The sequence below is a fragment of the Pleurodeles waltl genome, chromosome 7 (assembly GCF_031143425.1).
Source record: "Pleurodeles waltl isolate 20211129_DDA chromosome 7, aPleWal1.hap1.20221129, whole genome shotgun sequence".
In the NCBI taxonomy this organism is placed as follows: domain Eukaryota; kingdom Metazoa; phylum Chordata; class Amphibia; order Caudata; family Salamandridae; genus Pleurodeles; species Pleurodeles waltl.
Window position 1 is genome coordinate 87408777 of NC_090446.1, and position 22457 is coordinate 87431233.

The following is a 22457-nucleotide window of genomic DNA, read 5'->3' on the forward strand; positions in this document are numbered from 1 at the left end:
AATATATTGTATCCAGTCTGGTGCCTGGAGATATTCTAATGATTAGCAATCTGTGGTTAGACATATCCATCAGAAATGCTTGTTCATATTAAAAACTTCCAAGAGGTGGTCCCATGTATGCTTGAAATCCAGGAAGAATATGGTGGGTTGCCTGGACTGATAACAAACTGGACAAGTTGTGATAATTCCAAAGGGGAGCACGGCCCTCCAATCAATGGAACATGTTTGTGTTCCAGATTGTTGTGGCAAACTGAACCCTTGAAGTACTTTGAGAATTATATTACATACTTGAGTGAGAATGATACTTAATTCGACACTGGCAGGATGCTCTGAGGAATAGGCTGCTCCCTCTCCTACTGGACAACATTCCTGCTGTCCCTAATGGGACAAGTGGCACTTGTTAAAACACTGATGCTCCACGGATGCACAAAAGGAGATGGTCCTAGAATCTTTTGCTTGCAATATTGTGAATGTTCTCTGAAACATTCTTCTGGGCATTAGTCCAAGTGTGAAGAGACTAATGCCCACAAGAATGTTTCAGAAAACATTCACAATATTGTAAGCAAAAGATTCTAGGACCATCTCCTTTTGTGTTTTTATTTTAATTGTTTATATTTCCAATAGGTAGATAAAAACACAGGATTCAATGTGTAAAATGTTTTGTCTCATTTCAAGCCTACAAAGCACAAGTTAATTCTTTGAGGAGGTGGGGCTGGGGCAAATAAGCATAAATGTATCGAAGGGCACTGTGAGACTCAATTGTTATTTGATTCGCAATCCAGGTCTTTGTGAATCACATGGCAATGGGAGTGGGATAAAGGGTCATTATGCATTTGCATGCAACTTACAAGCATATTTATCAGTGCTTTGTGACCACTGTTGCTGCCAATAAGCATTGAATGATTATCAACTAGTGTGCAAACGTATTTGTTTTGTGAAATTGTGACTTCTACCACTGGAGACTGCCAACGGGGAAGCTGGCCCATTGTGAAATCAAGTGCAGAAATTGATTTCTCATGTCTTTACATGTGCTGACATTTGCAAGGGTTTCTAGAAGGAATTATGGCAGAGGAAAATCGATGAGGAAGTACAGAGCCGTATTGGATTCAGATATCAGATACGTAAAATACCTAGCCAGCTTCATTACAGATGATGGGCAAACAGTGAAGAAACACGACTTGGTCAAAGGTACATCTAGCCACTATTTGTTAAAAACATACAATCCTGGATACCCACAGGGTTTTATGTAAACAAAGTGTCTTTCTGTTACAGAGTTCCAAAACAGGACTGTACAACGTATTCTTGACTTAGAGGTAACAGACTCAACACATCTAACTCTGTCCTCAACTTCTGCGTTTCTATACAATATTGTTCCTTCCATGTGTTTTTATGCAAAAAGCCACACAAAAAAAAACCTCTGAAACAGCATCCATGATTAGGGCATTGGGATATTTGGTGCTAGGGCACTTATGAGATGTTTTTGGTTAAAACCAATCATTTTAGGTTTTAGAGACAAAACATCCTATTCTAAAATGAACACTAGATAAGGATCTTATTTGTTGCCTGTACATCTTTTAAAGGTTCACACTGCAAAATAATACTGCGCTAAGGGCTGCTCCCTTCTGGCTTCAAAGAGACCAGGAGGGGGGAAGCTGAACCTCCAGAACACTTTATATTGCCACCCCCACCAACCACCATCAAGCAAGCTCCGCAATACTCACTGTGATAGAGCAGGTGCAGTAGACCAGGTACCCGCCAGTCTCAGAGTCAGCATCTACAGAGTCGATAGCATGGAGGATCAGCTCCTTCTGAAGGTGGGCACACCGCTGTACGTCTTTCTCATCCTGAAAGGGGCAGGAGAAACAGGATTGAGGTGCAGTACAACACATGTGAGTGCCTTAGCCAGTACCAGGAGCCATGGCATACACTAATAACAAATGCTCACCAATAACAGTGGAGTGAATGTGGCATGATTAAAGAGTGCCCACCTTTCTCTCTGCTCTTCTACAAACCTAATTTCCCCAAACTGACCCACTATGCACATGGACTGTCCCACATACCAGCCCCATAAGCCAACTTTAGAAACTGAGCTCAGGTCAGTTAAACCTGCCCTCCACCATTGTTACCAGGCTTTAGAGTACCCAATCGGAGACACATAAATGAATGGACCATAACAATTGCATGTTAGTTTAAGACCTTGACATCGACAAGGACCACAAATTACTGTTAGAACCGATTCAAATGAAAGGCACTAAATCTGGACTCTGCCAGAATTCCTGGTATGGAGGGATTCTGATTGGAAGGGAAGCACGGAAGAGTGTGGCTGGCATAATAATTGCCAAATCACTTAAGGGTAGCTAGTTATATACTAGAGAGAGGAGAAACAGCATTTGTTCTTATGCTGCTAGTACACGAGACCAGCTATCACACCAAAGATATGTTAGAATATTTGTACAGCCACAAGCAATTATCTTACACCAGAAAAAAGGTTTGTCTAGAAAAGAGACCTGTGGACTGTGCCCGGAGCCCCGTCAGCGACGAAAACCTGGAGAATAAGGTGGTTATGTTCTTCCAGACAAACCTGCCAGGGCTACAGAAACATCAGTAGGAAAAAGTACTGCAGTGTAGCAGTTGGTATACAAAAATCTGTGTGAACCCAGCCTGCAAAAAAGTGTACATCCTAAAAAAAAAAATCCTTGCTTGTAACAGGTTGTTCGGTGGCATGTGTAGATGCAGATACACATGCTATGCGTTATCCTGCCATCTAGTGTTGGGCTCTGAGTGTTACAAGTTGTTTTTCTTCGAAGAAGTCTTTTCGAGTCACGAGACAGAGGGACTCCTCCCTTTCGGCTCCATTGCGCATGGGCTCGGACTCCATCTTAGATTGTTTTCTTTCCGCCATCGGATTCGGACGTGTTCCTCTTCACTCCGTATTTCGAATCGGGAAAGTTAGCTAAATATCGAAAATTCGACGGTATTGTTCTCGCTCCGTACCGGGTTAGTGTTATCGTATCGGCACCGATCGCAGAAGCGCTCCGGCAGCCCTTCGGGGCTTCCGCTCTTCAGGGGGGCCTGGTCGGCCCGAACGCACCCATCGACGAAGACTAATGGATCGGACCCCCTTCCGCTTCTGTCCGAAGTGCCACTCGAAGTATCCTTATGCAGACCGACACCTGGTCTGTAATCTGTGTTTATCACCAGAACACAGGGAGGATACTTGTGAGGCCTGTCTTAGTGATAGTAGAGCGAGAAGACTACAAATGGTGTAGACACCGAGAGAACAACTCGACGCGAGGAGAAGGAAAGAATTTCCATCCAGGGGACGGACTCTGACGATTCCGAAAGTGAGCGAACCACGACGATGCAGAAAACAGTGAGTAAAGCTGCCCCGTCCAAAACTCACACCAAGATCGTTAAGGCCAAGGGGACGCCACCGCCAGCAGACCATGGCTTAACCCATTGAAAAGAAGGTGACCAAACATCGGCACCGAAAAAGGCCAGAGATTTGCCGAAGACTTCCGACTCTGGTCGAGATTCCGGCACCGAACGATCTCGGCACCGAGAGTTCAACTCACCCAAGGTGAGAAAAATAACGTCGGAACCGAGAAAGACTTTATCGGAAACATCGGTACCGAAAAAAGCAGCTTTGGAGCCGAAAAGAAGCTCTTACACAGAAGAGCAAGGACTTTCCAGCCAAATGCATGAAAAACACAGATTTGAGCAGGAAATAAGTATGGTTGAGCCAGACCATACGCAAAGGAGGTTGCATATCCAGAAGGAAACTGGAAAAATACAAACTCTTCCTCTAATTAAAACAAAAAGAAAACTGGCATTTCAAGAGTCAGAAATGCAGCCAAAGGCGAAGGTGGCCAGAGAAAAAACACCACCACCAAGTTTTTCTCCACAACCTTCCCCACTACACTCACCACAGTTGTCTCCGGTGGGAACACGTCCTATGCAGTCACCTACGCATAAAGGGATGACGCAGGATGATCCTGATGCATGGGACTTGTATGATGTCCCAGTATTAGACAACAGTCCGGACTGTTACCCAACAAAGCTGTCACCTCCAGAGGACAGTACTGCATATACGCAGGTACTAATAAGGGCAGCTACGTTCCACAATGTAGCAATGCACTCTGAGCCAATAGAGGATGATTTCCTGTTCAACACCCTGGCATCCACCCACACTTCCTACCAGAGTATGCCAATGCTCCCAGGCATGCTCAAACATGCAAAACAGGTATTCCAGGAGCCAATTAAAGGGAGGGCTATCACGCCTAAGGTGGAGAAAAAATACAAGCCTCCCCCAACGGATCCTGTGTTTATAACACAGCAACTTACACCAGACTCGGTGGTTGTAGGAGCAGTAAGAAAGAGGGCAAACTCTCAATCGTCAGGAGACGCTCCACCACCTGACAAAGAGAGTAGGAAGTTTGATGCAGCGGGCAAACGAGTGGCAGCACAGGCAGCCAACCAAATGGCGGATCGCAAACTCACAAGCCCTACTTGCTCGCTACGACAGGGCACACTGGGACGAGATGCAACACATTATACAACACTTGCCCAAAGAACACCAGAAACGTGCCCAACAGGTTGTGGAAGAAGGACAAGCAATATCCAACAACCAAATAAGGTCTGCATTAGACGCCGCAGACATGGCAGCATGAACAGTCAACACTGCGGTAACCATTCGCAGGCATGCATGGTTACGAAGCTCTGGATTCAAGCCAGAAATCCAACAAGCAGTGTTGAACAAGCCTTTTAACCAGGAACATTTGTTTGGGCCGGAAGTGGACACAGCAATTGAAAAATTAAAGAAGGACACGGACATGGCCAAAGCCATGGGTGCGCTCTACTCCCCACAGGGCAGAGGCACATTTAGAAAGCCACAATTTAGGGGGGTGGGGGGGGGTCGAATGCAAACACCAGAGCCTTACACCTCGCAAACCAGACCCACCTATCAGGCACAATACCAGAGGGGAGGAATTCGTGGCTCATATAGAGGAGGACAATTCCCAAGAGGAAGGGGAAAGTTCCAAACACCTAAAACAAGCCAAACCAAACAGTGACTTCAATGTCAGAGAACCCCAACACTTAACACCAGTGGGGGGGGAGACTTACCGCATACTATCAAAACTGGATGGACGCATGGATCCTAGCCATTATCCAACATGGTTATTGCATAGAGTTCACAAATTTCCCCCCAGATGTGCCCCCGAGGGCACACAATATGTCCAAACAACACTTAGACCTATTACAAATAGAGGTCCAAGCATTATTACAAAAACAAGCAATAGAGTTAGTACCCAACCATCAGAAAGGAACAGGCGTCTACTCACTATATTTCCCAATTCCAAAGAAGGACAAAACGTTAAGACCTATATTAGACCTCAGAACACTGAATCTCTTCAAGTCGGATCACTTCCACATGGTAACACTTCAAGACATGGTTCCCTTACTAAAAAAGGAGGACTACATGTCAACATTAGATCTCAAAGATGCCTACTTTCACATACCCATCCATCCTTCTCACAGAAAATACTTAAGGTTTGTAATACACAGCATACACTATCAATTCAAAGTGTTACTGTTCGGGATAACAACAGCCCCAAGGGTATTCACAAAATGCCTTGCAGTAGTAGCCGCTCACATAAGGAGACAGTACATGCACGTATCCCATACTTAGACGACTGGCTAGTAAAAATAAACACTCAACAAGTGTCTTCTTCACACGCAATACTTTATAGAAACTCTACACAAACTAGGGTTTTCTATAAATTACCAGAAATCACATCTGCAGCCATCTCAAATACAACAATACTTGGGAGCAACACTCAACACACAAAAAGCGATTGCCACTCCAAGTCCACAAAGGGTCCAAGCGTTCCAAAATATAACATCAAGAATACAGCCAAACCAACAACACCCAGTAAGGTTTGTAATGAAACTTCTAGGCATGATGTCTTCATGCATAGCCATTGTCCCAAACGCAAGATTACACATGCGGCCCTTACAACAGTGCCTAACAAAATAATGGAAACAAGCACAGGTTCAACTCCAAGATCTAGTGTTGATAGACCGCCAGACACACTTCTCGCTTCAATGGTGGAACCCTATAAATTTAAACCAAGGGCGGCCATTCTGGGACCCAGTGCCTCAAGACGTGATCACAACAGATGCTTCTATGATGGGGTGGGGAGCACACCTCAACAAGCACAGCATACAGGGACAATGGGACAAACAACAAAAACAACTCCACATAAATCATTTAGAACTGTTGGCAGTGTTTCTAGCATTAAAAGCATTTCAACCACTGATAGCCCACAAACACATTCTTGTCAAAACCGACAACATGACAACTATGTATTATCTCAACAAACAAGGAGGGACACACTCGTCACAACTGTGTCTCTTAGCACAAAAAATTTGGCATTGGGCAATTCACAATCACATTCGCCTAATAGCACAATACATCCCAGGCATTCAGAACCAGTTAGCCGACAATCTCAGTCGAGATCACCAGCAAACTCCCAAATGGGAAATTCATCCCCAGATCCTACAGGATCACTTCCTCCGCTGGGGAACACCAAACATAGACCTATTCGCAACAAAACAAAACGCAAAATGCCAAAACTTTGCGTCCAGGTACCCACACCCTCAATCCAAGGGCAATGCACTATGGATCAGTTGGTCAGGGATATTTGCTTACGCTTTTCCCCCTCTCCCACTCATTCCTTATCTGGTCAACAAACTAAGTCAAAGCAAACTCAAACTAATACTCATAGCACCAACCTGGGCTCACCAACCATGGTACACAACACTGTTGGACTTATCAGTAGTACCTCACATCAAGTTACCAAACATACCAGATCTGTTAACACAACACAAACAACAGATCAGACACCCGAATCCAGCATCGCTCAATCAATGGACATTTAAACCTTACACAAGAGTGTATGGAGATCATTAAACAAGCTAGAAAACCTACGACAAGACATTGTTACGCAAACAAATGGAAAAGATTTGTTTACTACTGCCACACTAATCAGATTCAACCACTACATGCCTCCACAAAGGATATTGTAAGCTACTTATTACACTTACAAAAGTCTAATCTAGCATTCTCTTCCATTAAAATACATCTCACTTCAATATCTGCCTATCTGCAGATTACACATACAACATTGCTTTTTAGAATCCCAGTCATCAAAGCATTTATGGAGGGACTAAAAAGAATCATACCCCCAAGGACACCACCAGTACCTTTGTGGAACCTTAATATTGTATTAACACGACTCATGGGACCACCATTCGAACCCATGCACTCTTGTGAGGTGCAATACTTAACTTGGAAAGTAGCCTTCCTAATAGCTATCACATCGCTTAGAAGAGTAAGTGAGATACAAGCATTTACTATTCAAGAACCCTTTATACAAATACATAAACATAAAGTGGTTTGCCATACAAATCCCAAATTCCTACCAAAGGTCACATCACCATTCCACCTAAACCAAACAGTGGAACTCCCAGTATTCTTTCCGCAACCAGACTGAGTAGCCGAAAGAGCCTTACATACATTAGACATAAAGAGAGCACTAATGTATTACATTGACAGAACAAAACAATTTTGTAAAACAAAACAATTGTTTGTAGCCTTCCAAAAACCTCATGCAGGTAATCCTATATTGTAGGAAGTTGGCTCTGTATGTACTATTTCAAAGTAAGGAATAGCATGCACAGAGTCCAAGGGTTCCCCTTAGAGGTAAAATAGTGGTAAAAATAGATAATACTAATGCTCTATTTTGTGGTAGTGTGGTCGAGCAGTAGGCTTATCCAAGGAGTAGTGTTAAGCATTTGTTGTACATACACATAGACAATAAATGAGGTACACACACTCAGAGACAAATCCAGCCAATAGGTTTTGTTGTAGAAAAATATCTTTTCTTAGTTTATTTTAAGAACCACAGGTTCAAATTTAACATGTAATATCTTGTTTGAAAGGTATTGCAGGTAAGTACATTAGGAACTTTGAATCATTTCAATTGCATGTATACTTTTCAAGTTATTCACAAATAGCTATTTCAAAAGTGGACACTTAGTGCAATTTTCACAGTTCCTGGGGGAGGTAAGTTTTTGTTAGTTTTACCAGGTAAGTAAGACACTTACAGTGTTCAGTTCTTGGTCCAAGGTAGCCCACCGTTGGGGGTTCAGAGCAACCCCAAAGTTACCACACCAGCAGCTCAGGGCCGGTTAGGTGCAGAGTTCAAAGTGGTGCCCAAAACGCATAGGCTATAATGGAGAGAAGGGGGTGCCCCGGTTCCGGTCTGCTTGCAGGTAAGTACCCGCGTCTTCGGAGGGCAGACCAGGGGGGTTTTGTAGGGCACCGGGGGGGACACAAGCCCGCACAGAAATTTCACCCTCAGCGGCGCGGGGGCGGCCGGGTGCAGTGTTGAAACAAGCGTCGGGTTCGCAATGTTAGTCAATGAGAGATCAAGGGATCTCTTCAGCGCTGCAGGCAGGCAAGGGGGGGCTTCCTCGGGGAAACCTCCACTTGGGCAAGGGAGAGGGACTCCTGGGGGTCACTTCTGCAGTGAAAGTCCGGTCCTTCAGGTCCTGGGGGCTGCGGGTGCAGTGTCTTTTCCAGGCGTCGGGACTTAGGTTTCAGAGAGTCGCGGTCAGGGGAAGCCTCGGGATTCCCTCTGCAGGCGGCGCTGTGGGGGCTCAGGGGGGACAGGTTTTGGTACTCACAGTCGTAGAGTAGTCCGGGGGTCCTCCCTGGGGTGTTGGTTCTCCACCAGCCGAGTCGGGTCGCCGGGTGCAGTGTTGCAAGTCTCACGCTTCTTGCGGGGAGATTGCAGGGTTCTTTAAAGCTGCTTCTTGAAACAAAGTTGCAGTCTTTTTGGAGCAGGTCCGCTGTCCTCGGGAGTTTCTTGTCGTCGTCGAAGCAGGGCAGTCCTCAGAGGATTCAGAGGTCGCTGGTCCCTTTGGAAGGCGTCGCTGGAGCAGAGTTCTTTGGAAGGCAGGAGACAGGCCGGTGAGTTTCTGGAGCCAAGGCAGTTGTTGTCTTCTGGTCTTCCTCTGGAGGGGTTTTCAGCTAGGCAGTCCTTCTTCTTGTTGTTGCAGGAATCTAATTTTCTAGGGTTCAGGGTAGCCCTTAAATACTAAATTTAAGGGCGTGTTTAGGTCTGGGGGGTTAGTAGCCAATGGCTACTAGCCCTGAGGGTGAGTACACCCTCTTTGTGCCTCCTCCCAAGGGGAGGGGGTCACATCCCTAATCCTATTGGGGGAATCCTCCATCTGCAAGATGGAGGATTTCTAAAAGTTAGTCACCTCAGCTCAGGACACCTTAGGGGCTGTCCTGACTGGCCAGTGACTCCTCCTTGTTATTCTCATTATTTTCTCCGGCCTTGCCGCCAAAAGTGGGGGCCGGGGCCGGAGGGGGCGGGCAACTCCACTAGCTGGAGTGTCCTGCGGTGCTGTGACAAAGGGGTGAGCCTTTGAGGCTCACCGCCAGGTGTTATAGCTCCTGCCTGGGGGAGGTGTTAGCATCTCCACCCAGTGCAGGCTTTGTTACTGGCCTCAGAGTGACAAAGGCACTCTCCCCATGGGGCCAGCAACATGTCTCTAGTGTGGCAGGCTGCTGGAACTAGTCAGCCTACACAGATAGTCGGTTAAGTTTCAGGGGGCACCTCTAAGGTGCCCTCTGGGGTGTATTTTGCAATAAAATGTACACTGGCATCAGTGTGCATTTATTGTGCTGAGAAGTTTGATACCAAACTTCCCAGTTTTCAGTGTAGCCATTATGGTGCTGTGGAGTTCGTGTTTGACAGACTCCCAGACCATATACTCTTATGGCTACCCTGCACTTACAATGTCTAAGGTTTTGCTTAGACACTGTAGGGGTACCATGCTCATGCACTGGTACCCTCACCTATGGTATAGTGCACCCTGCCTTAGGGCTGTAAGGCCTGCTAGAGGGGTGACTGACCTATACTTGCATAGGCAGTGAGAGGCTGGCATGGCACCCTGAGGGGAGTGCCATGTCGACTTACTCGTTTTGTTCTCACTAGCACACACAAGCTGGCAAGCAGGGTGTCTGTGCTGAGTGAGAGGTCTCCAGGGTGGCATAAGACATGCTGCAGCCCTTAGAGACCTTCCTTGGCATCAGGGCCCTTGGTACTAGAAGTACCAGTTACAAGGGACTTATCTGGATGCCAGGGTCTGCCAATTGTGGATACAAAAGTACAGGTTAGGGAAAGAACACTGGTGCTGGGGCCTGGTTAGCAGGCCTCAGCACACTTTCAGTTGTAAACATAGCATCAGCAAAGGCAAAAAGTCAGGGGGCAACCATGCCAAGGAGGCATTTCCTTACACAGGCCAATAGGTTTTTGTATAGAAAAATATATTTTCTTAGTTTATGTTAAGAACCACAGGTTCAAGACTTACAAGTAATACTTCAAATGAAAGGTATTTCATGTAGGTACTTTGGGAACTTTGAATTAGCAAAATAGCATATACAGTTTTCACATAAATGACATATAGCTATTTTAAAACTAGACACAGTGCAATTTTCAACAGTTCCTGGGGGAGGTAAGTGTTTGTTAGTTTTTGCAGGTAAGTAAACCACCTACGGGGTTCAAGTTTGGGTCCAAGGTAGCCCACCGTTGAGGGTTCAGAGCAACCCCAAAGTTACCACACTAGCAGCTCAGGGCCGGTCAGGTGCAGAGGTCAAAGTGGTGCTCAAAACGCATAGGCTTCAATGGAGAAGGGGGTGCCCCGGTTCCAGTCTGCCAGCAAGTAAGTACCCGCGTCTTCGGAGGGCAGACCAGGGGGGTTTTGTAGGGCACCGGGGGTGCGTGGGGGGTGCACAAGATCCACACAGAAAGTACACCCTCAGCAGCACGGGGGCGGCCGGGTGCAGTGTGCAAACAAGCATAGGGTTCGCAATAGAAATCAATGGGAGACCAAGGGATCTCTTCAGCGATGCAGGCAAGGGGGGGGGGGGCTCCTCGGGGTAGCCACCACCTGGGCAAGGGAGAGGGCCACCTGGGGGTCGCTCCTGCACTGGAGGTCGGATCCTTCAGGTCCTGGGGGCTGCGGGTGCAGAGTCTTTACCAGGTGTCAGGTCTTTGAAGCAGGCAGTCGCGGTCAGGGGGAGCCTCAGGATTCCCTCTGCAGGCGGCGCTGTAGGGGCTCAGGGGGTCAACTCTGGCTACTCACGGTCTCGTAGTCGCCGGAAAGACCTCCCTGTGGTGTTTGTTCTCCACAAGTCGAGCCGGGGGCGTCGGGTGCAGAGTGCAAAGTCTCACGCTTCCGGCGGGAAACATGTTGTTTTAAAGTTGCTTCTTTGTTGCAAAGTCGCAGTCTTTGGGGAACAGAGCCGCTGTCCTCTGGAGTTCTTGGTCCTTCTAGATGCAGGGTAGTCCTCTGAGGCTTCAGAGGTTGCTGGTCCCTGGGAACGCGTCGCTGGAGCAGTGTCTTTAGAAGGGGGGAGACAGGCCGATAGAGCTGGGGCCAAAGCAGTTGGTGTCTCCGTCTTCTCTGCAGGTTTGTCAGTTCAGCAGTCCTCTTCTTCTTAGGTTGCAGGAATCTATCTTGCTGGGTTCTGGGAGCCCCTAAATACTCGATTTAGGGGTGTGTTTAGGTCTGGGAGGGCAGTAGCCAATGGCTACTGTCCTTGAGGGTGGCTACACCCTCTTTGTGCCTCCTTCCTGAGGGGAGGGGGGCACATCCCTATTCCTATTGGGGGAATCCTCCATCTGCAAGATGGAGGATTTCTAAAAGTCAGAGTCAGCTCAGCTCAGGACACCTTAGGGGCTATCCTGACTGGCCAGCGACGACTCCTTGTTTTTCTCATTATCTCTCCTGGACTTGCTGCCTAAAGTGGGGGCTGCGTCCAGGGGGCGGGCATCTCCACTAGCTGGAGTGCCCTGGGGAATTGTAACACGAAGCCTGAGCCTTTGAGGCTCACTGCTAGGTGTTACAGTTCCTGCAGGGGGAGGTGTGAAGCACCTCCACCCAGAGCAGGCTTTGTTTCTGTCCTCAGAGAGCACAAAGGCTCTCACCAAATGGGGTCAGAAACTCGTCTCTCAGCAGCAGGCTGGCACAGACCAGTCAGTCCTGCACTGAACAATTGGGTAAAATAGAGGGGCCATCTCTAAGATGCACTCTGTGTGCATTTTTAAATAAATCCAACACTGGCATCAGTGTGGGTTTATTATTCTGAGAAGTTTGATACTAAACTTCCCAGTATTCAGTGTAGCCATTATGGAGCTGTGGAGTTAGTTTTTGACAGACTCCCAGACCATATACTCCTATGGCTACCCTGCACTTACAATGTCTAAGGTTTTGCTTAGACACTGTAGGGGCATAGTGCTCATGCACCTATGCCCTCACCTCTGGTATAGTGCACCCTGCCTTAGGGCTGTAAGGCCTGTTAGAGGGGTGACTTACCTATGCCATAGGCAGTGTGAGGTTGGCATGGCACCCTGAGGGGAGTGCCATGTCGACTTTGTCATTTTCTCCCCACCAGCACACACAAGCTGGCAAGCAGTGTGTCTGTGCTGAGTGAGGGGTCTCTGGGGTGGCATAAGACATGCTGCAGCCCTTAGAGACCTTCCCTGGCATCAGGGCCCTTGGTACGAGGGGTACCAGTTACAAGGGACTTATCTGGGTGCCAGGGTTGTGCCAATTGTGGAAACAATGGTACATTTTAGGTGAAAGAACACTGGTGCTGGGGCCTGGTTAGCAGGGTCCCAGCACACTTCTCAGTCAAGTCAGCATCAGTATCAGGCAAAAAGTGGGGGGTAACTGCAACAGGGAGCCATTTCTTTACATATATCCAAACAAGGCATCGCCAGATGGATAGTTAAATGTATTCAAACTTGCTATAAGCCACAGTAGGACAGGCTGTATTAAGAACATTATTTCAGACAACTTCAACTCCTACAGGCTAAGCCACCGCATTTGTGGGGAGATTACTGCTTATTAGTCTATGCACAGCATGTGTATCTGCAGCTACACATGCCACCGAACGGAAAATGTCACTTACCCAGTGTACATCTGTTCGTGGCATGAGACGCTTCAGCTTCACATGCGCCCTCCCACCTCCCCGGGAGCCTGTAGCCGTTATTAGTTGAATGAAAATTGTAAATTTGTAAATAACTATTTTAATACACATTATGTACATACATACCTACTCCATTGCATGGGCACATCTAGTATACTCACAACTCCTACCTCACCCTATGCGGGGAAAACAATCTAAGATGGAGTCGACGCCTATGCGCAATGGAGCCGAAAGGGAGGAGTCACTCGGTCCCGTGACTCGAAAAGACTTCTTCGAAGAAAAACAACTTGTAACACTCCGAGCCCAACACTAGATGACAGGAACAGTGCACAGCATGTGAATCTGCAGCGCAACATGCCACAAACAGATCTACACTGGGTAAGTGACATTTTCCATACTGCTCACGATTAGTGAGCACAATATAATATAGAAGATGAGATCCTGCTTGGTTTACTGAGTTCCTCTGTTAGGAAAAAAAAATAGATCTCACATAATTTGTGGCATGCTTCATCCGCCAACAAAAACACAATATTCTAAATAGGGACGGAAATATTGAAAATGTATATAATTAAAACTGCCTAGAGTTCACGTCCCTACCACCAGTTTATTAGTGGCAACCCTGACAGGGTTAAAAGAAGAAGAAAATTGGTGTGATGATCATGAGGTGTTATTGTCCTACCCTCTTTAGTGTTAATTTTGTAGACTTGTTTGACCGATTCCTTGCACCCAACTGGGTTAGTGGCTTCATCAGGCGTAAAGATCCTACATATCTGTTGTAGGAAGTTGGCTCTGTATGTGCTATTTCAAAGTAAGGAATAGCATGCACAGAGTCCAAGGGTTCCCCTTAGAGGTAAAATAGTGGTAAAAATAGATAATACTAATGCTCTATTTTGTGGTAGTGTGGTCGAGCAGTAGGCTTATCCAAGGAGTAGTGTTAAGCATTTGTTGCACATACACAAGACAATAAATGAGGTACACACACTCAGAGACAAATCCAGCCAATAGGTTTTTATATAGAAAAATATCTTTTCTTAGTTTATTTTAAGAACCACAGGTTCAAATTCTACATGGAATATCTCATTCGAAAGGTATTGCAGGTAAGTACTTTAGGAACTTCAAATCATCAAAATTGCATGTATACTTTTCAAGTTATTGACAAATAGCTGTTTTAAAAGTGGACACTTAGTGCAATTTTCACAGTTCCTGGGGGAGGTAAGTTTTTGTTAGTTTTACCAGGTAAGTAGGACGCTTACAGGGTTCAGTTCTTGGTCCAAGGTAGCCCACCGTTGGGGGTTCAGAGCAACCCCAAAGTCACCACACCAGCAGCTCAGGGCCGGTCAGGTGCAGAGTTTAAAGTGGTGCCCAAAACACATAGGCTAGAATGGAGAGAAGGGGGTGCCCCGGTTCCGGTCTGCTTGCAGGTAAGTACCCGCGTCTTCGGAGGGCAGACCAGGGGGGTTTTGTAGGGCACCGGGGGGGACACAGGTCCACACAGAAATTTCACCCTCAGCGGCGCGGGGGCGGCCGGGTGCAGTGTAGAAACAAGCGTCGGGTTCGCAATGTTAGTCTATGAGAGATCTCGGGATCTCTTCAGCGCTGCAGGCAGGCAAGGGGGGGATTCCTCGGGGAAACCTCCACTTGGGCAAGGGAGAGGGACTCCTGGGGGTCACTTCTCCAGTGAAAGTCCGGTCCTTCAGGTCCTGGGGGCTGCGGGTGCAGGGTCTCTCCCAGGCGTCGGGACTTTAGGTTCAAAGAGTCGCGGTCAGGGGAAGCCTCGGGATTCCCTCTGCAGGCGGCGCTGTGGGGGCTCAGGGGGGACAGGGTTTGGTACTCACAGTATCAGAGTAGTCCTGGGGTCCCTCCTGAGGTGTTGGATCGCCACCAGCCGAGTCGGGGTCGCCGGGTGCAGTGTTGCAAGTCTCACGCTTCTTGCGGGGAGCTTGCAGGGTTCTTTAAAGCTGCTGGAAACAAAGTTGCAGCTTTTCTTGGAGCAGGTCCGCTGTCCTCGGGAGTTTCTTGTCTTTTCGAAGCAGGGGCAGTCCTCAGAGGATGTCGAGGTCGCTGGTCCCTTTGGAAGGCGTCGCTGGAGCAGGATCTTTGGAAGGCAGGAGACAGGCCGGTGAGTTTCTGGAGCCAAGGCAGTTGTCGTCTTCTGGTCTTCCTCTGCAGGGGTTTTCAGCTAGGCAGTCCTTCTTCTTGTAGTTGCAGGAATCTAATTTTCTAGGGTTCAGGGTAGCCCTTAAATACTAAATTTAAGGGCGTGTTTAGGTCTGGGGGGTTAGTAGCCAATGGCTACTAGCCCTGAGGGTGGGTACACCCTCTTTGTGCCTCCTCCCAAGGGGAGGGGGTCACAATCCTAACCCTATTGGGGGAATCCTCCATCTGCAAGATGGAGGATTTCTAAAAGTTAGAGTCACCTCAGCTCAGGACACCTTAGGGGCTGTCCTGACTGGCCAGTGACTCCTCCTTGTTATTCTCATTATTTTCTCCGGCCTTGCCGCCAAAAGTGGGGCCTGGCCGGAGGGGGCGGGCAACTCCACTAGCTGGAGTGTCCTGCTGGGTTGGCACAAAGGAGGTGAGCCTTTGAGGCTCACCGCCAGGTGTGACAATTCCTGCCTGGGAGAGGTGTTAGCATCTCCACCCAGTGCAGGCTTTGTTACTGGCCTCAGAGTGACAAAGGCACTCTCCCCATGGGGCCAGCAACATGTCTCGGTTTGTGGCAGGCTGCTAAAACTAGTCAGCCTACACAGATAGTCGGTTAAGTTTCAGGGGGCACCTCTAAGGTGCCCTCTGTGGTGTATTTTACAATAAAATGTACACTGGGATCAGTGTGCATTTATTGTGCTGAGAAGTTTGATACCAAACTTCCCAGTTTTCAGTGTAGCCATTATGGTGCTGTGGAGTTCGTGTTTGACAGACTCCCAGACCATATACTCTTATGGCTACCCTGCACTTACAATGTCTAAGGTTTTGTTTAGACACTGTAGGGGTACCATGCTCATGCACTGGTACCCTCACCTATGGTATAGTGCACCCTGCCTTAGGGCTGTAAGGCCTGCTAGAGGGGTGTCTTACCTATACTGCATAGGCAGTGAGAGGCTGGCATGGCACCCTGAGGGGAGTGCCATGTCGACTTACTCGTTTTGTCCTCACTAGCACACACAAGCTGGCAAGCAGGGTGTCTGTGCTGAGTGAGAGGTCTCCAGGGTGGCATAAGACATGCTGCAGCCCTTAGAGACCTTCCTTGGCATCAGGGCCCTTGGTACTAGAAGTACCAGTTACAAGGGACTTATCTGGATGCCAGGGTCTGCCAATTGTGGATACAAAAGTACAGGTTAGGGAAAGAACACTGGTGCTGGGGCCTGGTTAGCAGGCCTCAGCACACTTTCAATTGTAAACATAGCATCAGCAAAGGCAAAAAGTCAGGGGGCAACCATGCCAAGGAGGCATTTCCTTACATCTGTCACTTCCCCAAGGTCTGTCAATCAGGAATGTTGACAGACAACAGAACAGAGTAATGAAACAAACATTGTCAAAGCCAATAGGTATCGGCAGTCTGAGAGCTATAGGTGCCGAAAGGGAGGAGTCCCTCGGTCTTGTGACTCGAAAAGACTTCTTCGAAGAAAAACAACTTGTAACACTCCGAGCCCAACACTAGATGGCAGGATAATGCACAGCATGTGAATCTGCAGCGTCTCATGCCACGAACAGATGTACACTGGGAGTAGGAAGTTGGCTCTCTATGCACTATTTCAAAGTAAGGAATAGTATGCACAGAGTCCAAGGGTTCCCCTTAGAGGTAAGATAGTGGCAAAAAGAGATAATACTAATGCTCTATTTTGTGGTAGTGTGGTCGAGCAGTAGGCTTATCAAAGGAGTAGTGTTAAGCATTTGTTGTACATACACACAGGCAATAAATGAGGAACACACACTCAGAGACAAATCCAGGCCAATAGGTTTTGTTATAGAAAAATATATTTTCTTAGTTTATTTTAAGAACCACAGGTTCAAATTCTACATGTAATATCTCATTTGAAAGGTATTGCAGGTAAGTACTTCAGGAACTTTAAATCATTACATTAGCATATATACTTTTTACATAAAACACAATAAGCTGTTTTAAAAGTGGACACTTAGTGCAATTTTCACAGTTCCTGGGGGAGGTAAGTTTTTGTTAGTTTTGTCAGGTAAGTAAATCACTTACAAGTCTCAGGTTTGGGTCCAAGGTAGCCCACCGTTGGGGGTTCAGAGCAACCCCAAAGTTACCACACCAGCAGCTCAGGGCCGGTCAGGTGCAGAGGTCAAAGAGGTGCCCAAAACGCATAGGCTTCAATGGAGAGAAGGGGGTGCCCCGGTTCCGGTCTGCCAGCAGGTAAGTACCCGTGTCTTCGGAGGGCAGACCAGGGGTTTTTTGTAGGGCACCGGGGGGGACACAAGTCAGCAGAAAAAGTACACCCTCAGCAGCGCGGGGGCGGCCGGGTGCAGTGTGCAAACAAGCGTCGGGTTCTCTGTAGATTTCAATGAGAGATCAAGGGATCTCTTCAGCGGTGCAGGCAGGCAAGGGGGGGCTCCTCGGGGTAGCCACCACCTGGGCAAGGGAGAGGGCCTCCTGGGGGTCACTCCCGCACAGGAGTTCCGTTCCTTTCGGTGATGGGGGCTGCGGGTGCAGAGTCTTTTCCAGCCGTCGGGAAATGGAGTTCAGCCAGTCGCGGTCAGGGGGAGCCTCGGGATTCCCTCTGCAGGCGTCGCTGTGGGGGCTCAGGGGGGACAACTCACGGTCTCGGAGTCGCCGGAGGGTCCTCCCTGAGGTGTTGGTTCTCCACCAGTCGAGTCGGGGTCGCCGGGTGCAGTGTTGCAATTCTCACGCTTCTTGCGGGGAGTTGCAGGGGTCTTTAAATCTGCTCCTTGAAACAAAGTTGCAGTTCTTTTGGAGCAGTGCCGCTGTCCTCGGGAGTTTCTTGTCTTTCTTGAAGTCGGGCAGTCCTCAGAGGATTTAGAGGTCGCTGGTCCCTTGGAAAGCGTCGCTGAAGCAGGTTTCTTTGGAAGGCAGGAGACAGGCCGGTAAGTCTGGGGCCAAAGCAGTTGGTGTCTTCTGTTCTTCCTCTGCAGGGGTTTTTCAGCTCAGCAGTCTTCTTCTTCTTGTAGGTTTCAGGAATCTAAATTCTTCGGTTCAGGGAAGCCCTTAAATACTAAATTTAAGGGCGTGTTTAGGTCTGGGGGGTTAGTAGCCAATGGCTACTAGCCCTGAGGGTGGGTACACCCTCTTTGTGCCTCCTCCCAAGGGGAGGGGGTCACATCCCTAATCCTATTGGGGAATCCTCCATCTGCAAGATGGAGGATTTCTAAAAGTTAGAGTCACTTCAGCTCAGGACACCTTAGGGGCTGTCCTGACTGGCCAGTGACTCCTCCTTGTTATTCTCATTATTTTCTCCGGCCTTGCCGCCAAAAGTGGTGGCCGTGGCCGGAGGGGGCGGGCAACTCCACTAGCTGGAGTGTCCTGAGGTGCTGGCACAAAGAGGTGAGCCTTTGAGGCTCACCGCCAGGTGTGACAGCTCCTGCCTGGGGGAGGTGTTAGCATCTCCGCCCAGTGCAGGCTTTGTTACTGGCTTCAGAGTGACAAAGGCACTCTCCCCATGGGGCCAGCAACATGTCTCGGTTGTGGCAGGCTGCTGGAACTAGTCAGCCTGCACAGATAGTCGGTTAAGGTTTCAGGGGGCACCTCTAAGGTGCCCTCTGGGGTGTATTTTACAATAAAATGTACACTGGCATCAGTGTGCATTTATTGTGCTGAGAAGTTTGATACCAAACTTCCCAGTTTTCAGTGTAGCCATCATGGTTCTGTGGAGTCCGTGTTTGACAGACTCCCAGACCATATACTCTTATGGCTACCCTGCACTTACAATGTCTAAGGTTTGGCTTAGACACTGTAGGGGCACAGTACTCATGTACTGGTGCCCTCACCTATGGTATAGTGCACCCTGCCTTAGGGCTGTAAGGCCTACTAGAGGGGTGACTTATCTATACTGCATAGGCAGTGTGAGGTTGGCATGGCACCCTGAGGGGAGTGCCATGTCGACTTACTCGTTTTGTTCTCACCAGCACACACAAGCTGGCAAGCAGTGTGTCTGTGCTGAGTGAGGGGTCCCCAGGGTGGCATAAGATATGCTGCAGCCCTTAGAGACCTTCCCTGGCATCAGGGCCCTTGGTACCAGGGGTACCAGTTACAAGGGACTTACCTAGATGCCAGGGTGTGCCAATTGTGGAATCAAAAGTACAGGTTAGGGAAAGAACACTGGTGCTGGGGCCTGGTTAGCAGGCCTCAGCACACTTCCAATTCAAACATAGCATCAGCAAAGGCAAAAAGTCAGGGGGTAACCATGCCAAGGAGGCATTTCCTTACACTGGGTAAGTGACATTTTCCATAACATTTATGTTCTGGCACAGCTTTAGGTAAAATAAAGACTGTGCCAAGTAGATCATGTATCCCTAATTATAAATGCACTCATTATTACATAGCAGAGGCTTAGAACTTACAAGCTTTATGTATGGTATTTTGCTAAGTTGTGGCAGTCTCTTTTAGAGTTAAGAGTTACAATGGGGGTTCCCTACTAAGCTATGGCCTAATGACTTGGGTATGTTGGTGATCCTAATTTGGGGTGGCAGAGGTTAGGAGACCATAGATATTTTAGTGTGCACTGGAAAGCCGACGGAACATTTAAGCATAATGCCCACCAAGGGCAAAGACCTCACTGTGCTGTGTAAAGTCCTGATTGACCACATACAACAGGATGCATATCGAACAAGATAAAGTTAACATTGGGAGTCAGCATAGCCAGTTGCTTGAGTGGGAATGTCTTGGCGCTTACCCTTCCTAAATTCTGTTCATGGGAAGATTCTCTGGGGAAAAAGATTATAATGTTAAATACCTTCTGCCACTCAAAGAAAAGATGGGAGAATCCCAGATACGGCGAGATCATATGGTGTAACAATATGTACCAATTACTTCTCTCTGGCGGTCCCTATATTTTAATCTTAGTTTGCAAAGAAGAGCTTGTAGGGATGGACACTTCCACAATTATCAGGTTAAAGTTGTTTCCAGGGGAATGAACTTCACTCATCTCCCAGCATCAGCAGCCCATGTGTTCTTGTGCGGCAGCTACTTACATGGCACAACTTGCTTTCAATCTGGCATGATTCTAGTTTTTCCTGCAGCTTGATCCTAAAAGGTTCTGTGAAACACTTTCAAAATCTCAGAGAAGCAACTTGCATGCGTCATAGAATGGTAAAGGCTGCTGCTCATAGCAGTAGTGAAAACAAGAAGCAGAGAACCAGCCAGGCCACCACCACATACTGGTACAGACATACCAGGTTCATAACCTCTTCTAGTACAGAAACATGAGAGAATTAGTAGCAGCTCGCCTACTGATACAAATGACATTGAAGGAAAGCGTACTAGGTTCAGGGAAGCAGCGTAGCCATCCCTCTGGTGCACGGTGTTCTTTCAAGCAAAAAAATGCTCATACATTTGCCAAGGAATTTTAGTTTTGTTACGGAAACCATAGTTAAGACTTCCAAACATAGCAACATGTAATTTTAACGACATGAGGATAATCAGGTCCATTAGCCCAGCCTACTTTACATCGCCCTTAGCTAAATGAACAAAATGTTGTTCCAGACTATGCTGCACCTCAGGTAGCTTTAGGAAAACAAAACAGTTCCAGTCTACGCTGCACTCGGCTAAAGGAAAACACTCTAGACAACTAACAAACAGTGCAGGTATCTGAACTGCTAGAAAGCCCACTCAGACTCCCACTAAACCACACGAATGCTAGCAATACACATAACATAACTGTAAAGAAATGGCTCCCTGTTGCAGTTACCCCCCACTTTTTGCCTGATACTGATGCTGACTTGACTGAGAAGTGTGCTGGGACCCTGCTAACCAGGCCCCAGCACCAGTGTTCTTTCACCTAAAATGTACCATTGATCCCACAATTGGCACACCCTGGCATCCAGATAAGTCCCTTGTAACTGGTACCTCTGGTACCAAGGGCCCTGATGCCAGGGAAGGTCTCTAAGGGCTGCAGCATGCATTATGCCACCCTAGAGACCCCTCACTCAGCACAGCCACACTGCTTACAAGCCTGTGTGTGCTAGTGAGAACAAAATTAGTAAGTCGACATGGCACTCCCCTCAGGGTGCCATGCCAGCCTCTCACTGCCTATGCAGTATAGATAAGACACCCCTCTAGCAGGCCTTACAGCCCTAAGGCAGGGTGCACTATACCATAGGTGAGGGTACCAGTGCATGAGCACTGTGCCCCTACAGTGTCTAAGCAAAACCTTAGACGTTGTAAGTGCAGGGTAGCCATAAGAGTATATGGTCTGGGAGTCTGTTTTACACGAACTCCACAGCACCATAATGGCTACACTGAAAACTGGGAAGTTTGGTATCAAACTTCTCAGCACAATAAATGCACACTGATGCCAGTGTACATTTGATTGTAAAATACACCACAGAGGGCACCTTAGAGGTGCCCCCTGAAACTTAACCAACTATCTGTGTAGGCTGACTAGTTCCAGCAGCCTGCCACACTAGAGACATGTTGCTGGCCCCATGGGGAGAGTGCCTTTGTCACTCTGAGGCCAGTAACAAAGCCTGCACTGGGTGGAGATGCTAACACCTCCCCCAGGTAGGAGCTGTGACACCTGGCGGTGAGCCTCAAAGGCTCACCCCTTTGTCACAGCCCAGCAGGGCACTCCAGCTTAGTGGAGTTGCCCGCCCCCTCCGGCCACGGCCCCCACTTTTGGCGGCAAGGCTGGAGGGAACAAAGAAAGCAACAAGGAGGAGTCACTGGCCAGTCAGGACAGCCCCTAAGGTGTCCTGAGCTGAAGTGACTCTAACTTTTAGAAATCCTCCATCTTGCAGATGGAGGATTCCCCCAATAGGGTTAGGATTGTGACCCCCTCCCCTTGGGAGGAGGCACAAAGAGGGTGTACCCACCCTCAGGGCTAGTAGCCATTGGCTACTAACCCCCCAGACCTAAACACGCCCTTAAATTTAGTATTTAAGGGCTACCCTGAACCCTAGAAAATTAGATTCCTGCAACTACAAGAAGAAGGACTGCCTAGCTGAAAACCCCTGCAGAGGAAGACCAGAAGACGACAACTGCCTTGGCTCCAGAAACTCACCGGCCTGTCTCCTGCCTTCCAAAGATCCTGCTCCAGCGACGCCTTCCAAAGGGACCAGCGACCTCGACATCCTCTGAGGACTGCCCCTGCTTCGAAAAGACAAGAAACTCCCGAGGACAGCGGACCTGCTCCAAGAAAAGCTGCAACTTTGTTTCCAGCAACTTTAAAGAACCCTGCAAGCTCCCCGCAAGAAG

General features: G+C 48.0%; 1 protein-coding gene across 2 annotated transcripts in view; it reads right to left on the bottom strand.

The window, feature by feature from the left end:
- NOP2 (NOP2 nucleolar protein) overlaps positions 1-22457 on the bottom strand; it is a 318038-nt gene that overhangs the window by 145659 nt on the left and 149922 nt on the right. For both annotated transcript variants that reach the window (XM_069243103.1, XM_069243104.1), the window contains exon 14: positions 1722-1844. In XM_069243103.1, coding sequence (XP_069099204.1) covers positions 1722-1844 — 123 coding nt within the window. The remainder of the gene's footprint in view (positions 1-1721; positions 1845-22457) is intronic.